The sequence below is a fragment of the Lupinus angustifolius genome, unplaced genomic scaffold, assembly GCF_001865875.1.
Source record: "Lupinus angustifolius cultivar Tanjil unplaced genomic scaffold, LupAngTanjil_v1.0 Scaffold_497, whole genome shotgun sequence".
NCBI classification, from domain to species: domain Eukaryota; kingdom Viridiplantae; phylum Streptophyta; class Magnoliopsida; order Fabales; family Fabaceae; genus Lupinus; species Lupinus angustifolius.
In genome coordinates, this window is record NW_017727866.1 from 134962 (window position 1) to 136743 (window position 1782).

At 35.4% G+C, this 1782-nt stretch overlaps 1 protein-coding gene across 1 annotated transcript; it reads left to right on the forward strand.

Annotated features, from left to right (window-relative positions):
* Positions 1-654: 654 nt before the first annotated feature.
* LOC109341542 lies at positions 655-1335 on the forward strand. Its single transcript, XM_019579479.1, has 2 exons — positions 655-723; positions 775-1335. The coding sequence occupies exons 1-2, from the start codon at positions 655-657 to the stop codon at positions 1333-1335; spliced, it is 630 nt and encodes a 209-aa protein (XP_019435024.1).
* The last annotated feature ends 447 nt before the right edge of the window (positions 1336-1782 follow it).

Below are 1782 nucleotides of genomic sequence, written 5' to 3' on the forward strand. Positions count from 1 at the left end.
ATTCATCACCTCGAAACCGTAGAAAGAGAAGAAATTGATGAGAGAATAATTTTAATCCTTGAAAATGAGGAAAGAGAATGAATTGATGAAGGAGTTGAATAGGGAAAATATGAATCAGGACGGTTGATTTCATCTACATATAATTACCCTTTCTTTTCACATTCCACACTTCCACCATCTCTTTCACCTTCTTCTCTCTTTCTTCAATTTCATTCAATCTCAAGGTCAAACATCATTCTTCAACCTTTTCCAGTAAGATTTTTTTTAACAATTTTCTCTATTCAGTCACAAATTTTACTTTATGAGGAGTATAACATTTTGTATACATTCCTTCCAACTTCTTTATATTTAATTTTTTTGATTTAAATTTTTCCATTATCCAATAAACTGTTAATTCATAATTCAGTTTTGTTAGTTAGTTTACTTTCTAAGTATAACAATGAAGTTAGTTGTGAAGCAAATATATATATAGAAGTGTAGTTTGTAAATGTGTAACTCAACTAACTAATCTCTTTTTCCTTCTTGCCTTTACTTGAATAATACATACTCTTCTTTCACTCATTCTTCTTCTTCTTTCTGTTTCTTTCTAGTTTATACAACATTGTATCAAGAGCATCCATCTTGCTTCGATCCACGGACAATCACAAGATCACCATGGCACATAATAATGGCTTCACAATGACACTGCCTACACTGGTTGGAAAGAACTATGAACGATGGAGTGTACAAATGAAGGTCCTTTTTTGATATCAAGAAGTTCTTGATATAGTGCAGAATATATATCAACCCCTTGGTGAAGATGACACTGAAATCCAGATATCCAACTTCAGAGAATGCAAGAAAAGGGACTGCAAGACTTTGTTTTTAATACACCAATGTGTAGATGAAGCAAATTTCGAAAAAATCTCCAGTGCCAAGACAGCTAAAGAAGCATGGGAAAATCTTGAAATAAGTTATGCAGGGGCAGAGAAGGTGAAGAAGGTGAAATTGCAGACTTTGAGGAGGGAGTATGAACTTGTGCAAATGAAAGAAAGTGACTCAATCTCATACTACTTCACAAAAATCAGATCACTAACAAATCTGATGAAAGGATGTGGTGAAGTGATGAGAGATCAATTGGTGGTTGAAAAAGTGTTGAGAACACTAACACCTAGGTTTGATCATATAGTGGTAGTTATAGAGGAGTCAAAGGATCTTGAAGTTTTCAAGATTGATGAGTTGCAAAGTTCATTAGAGGCACATGAACAGAGAATTAAAGAGAGGAATCACAAAAATGAGTCTGGGCAAGCTCTCCAAGAAATTCTCTGCTCAAGGATCTCTCCAAAGGACACTTAAAGGCAGATGGAAAGGTGACAAAGTAAAGAATTAGAAAGGAGCCAAACAAGAATCTGGTTCAGCACAAAAATTCAGTTTGTAGGATCAAGCTCTTAGAAGAAATAAAAGGAGATTTGATAAGAAAAAGGTACAATGTTTCAACTGCAAGAACTTTGGCCATTATGCAACTGAGTGCAGATTCAAACAGGGCAATGGTGGATCAGAAATTGAGGCAAAAGTAGCTCAAGGTGATGACTCAGATGAAGAACAAGTATTGCTCATGGTCACTACAGAGAATGAACAAGCAAAATCAGATTTTGGTATTTGGATACTGGTTGCTCCAACCATATGAAGGTCACAAAGACTGGTTTGTGAGGCTTGATGGCACTGCTAAAAGTAGGGTGAAGTTTGCAGATCATAGCTCTATTGCGGCAGATGGAATTGGTGATATTTCAATTCAAAGGAAGG

Excerpts from the sequence above, each read along its gene's own strand:
- LOC109341542 (XM_019579479.1), top strand. The coding sequence starts at position 655 with ATGGCACATAATAATGGCTTCACAATGACACTGCCTACACTGGTTGGA. Across the intron at positions 724-774 it reads AGAACTATGAACGATGGAGT|AATATATATCAACCCCTTGG; the intron begins GTACAAATGAAG and ends GATATAGTGCAG.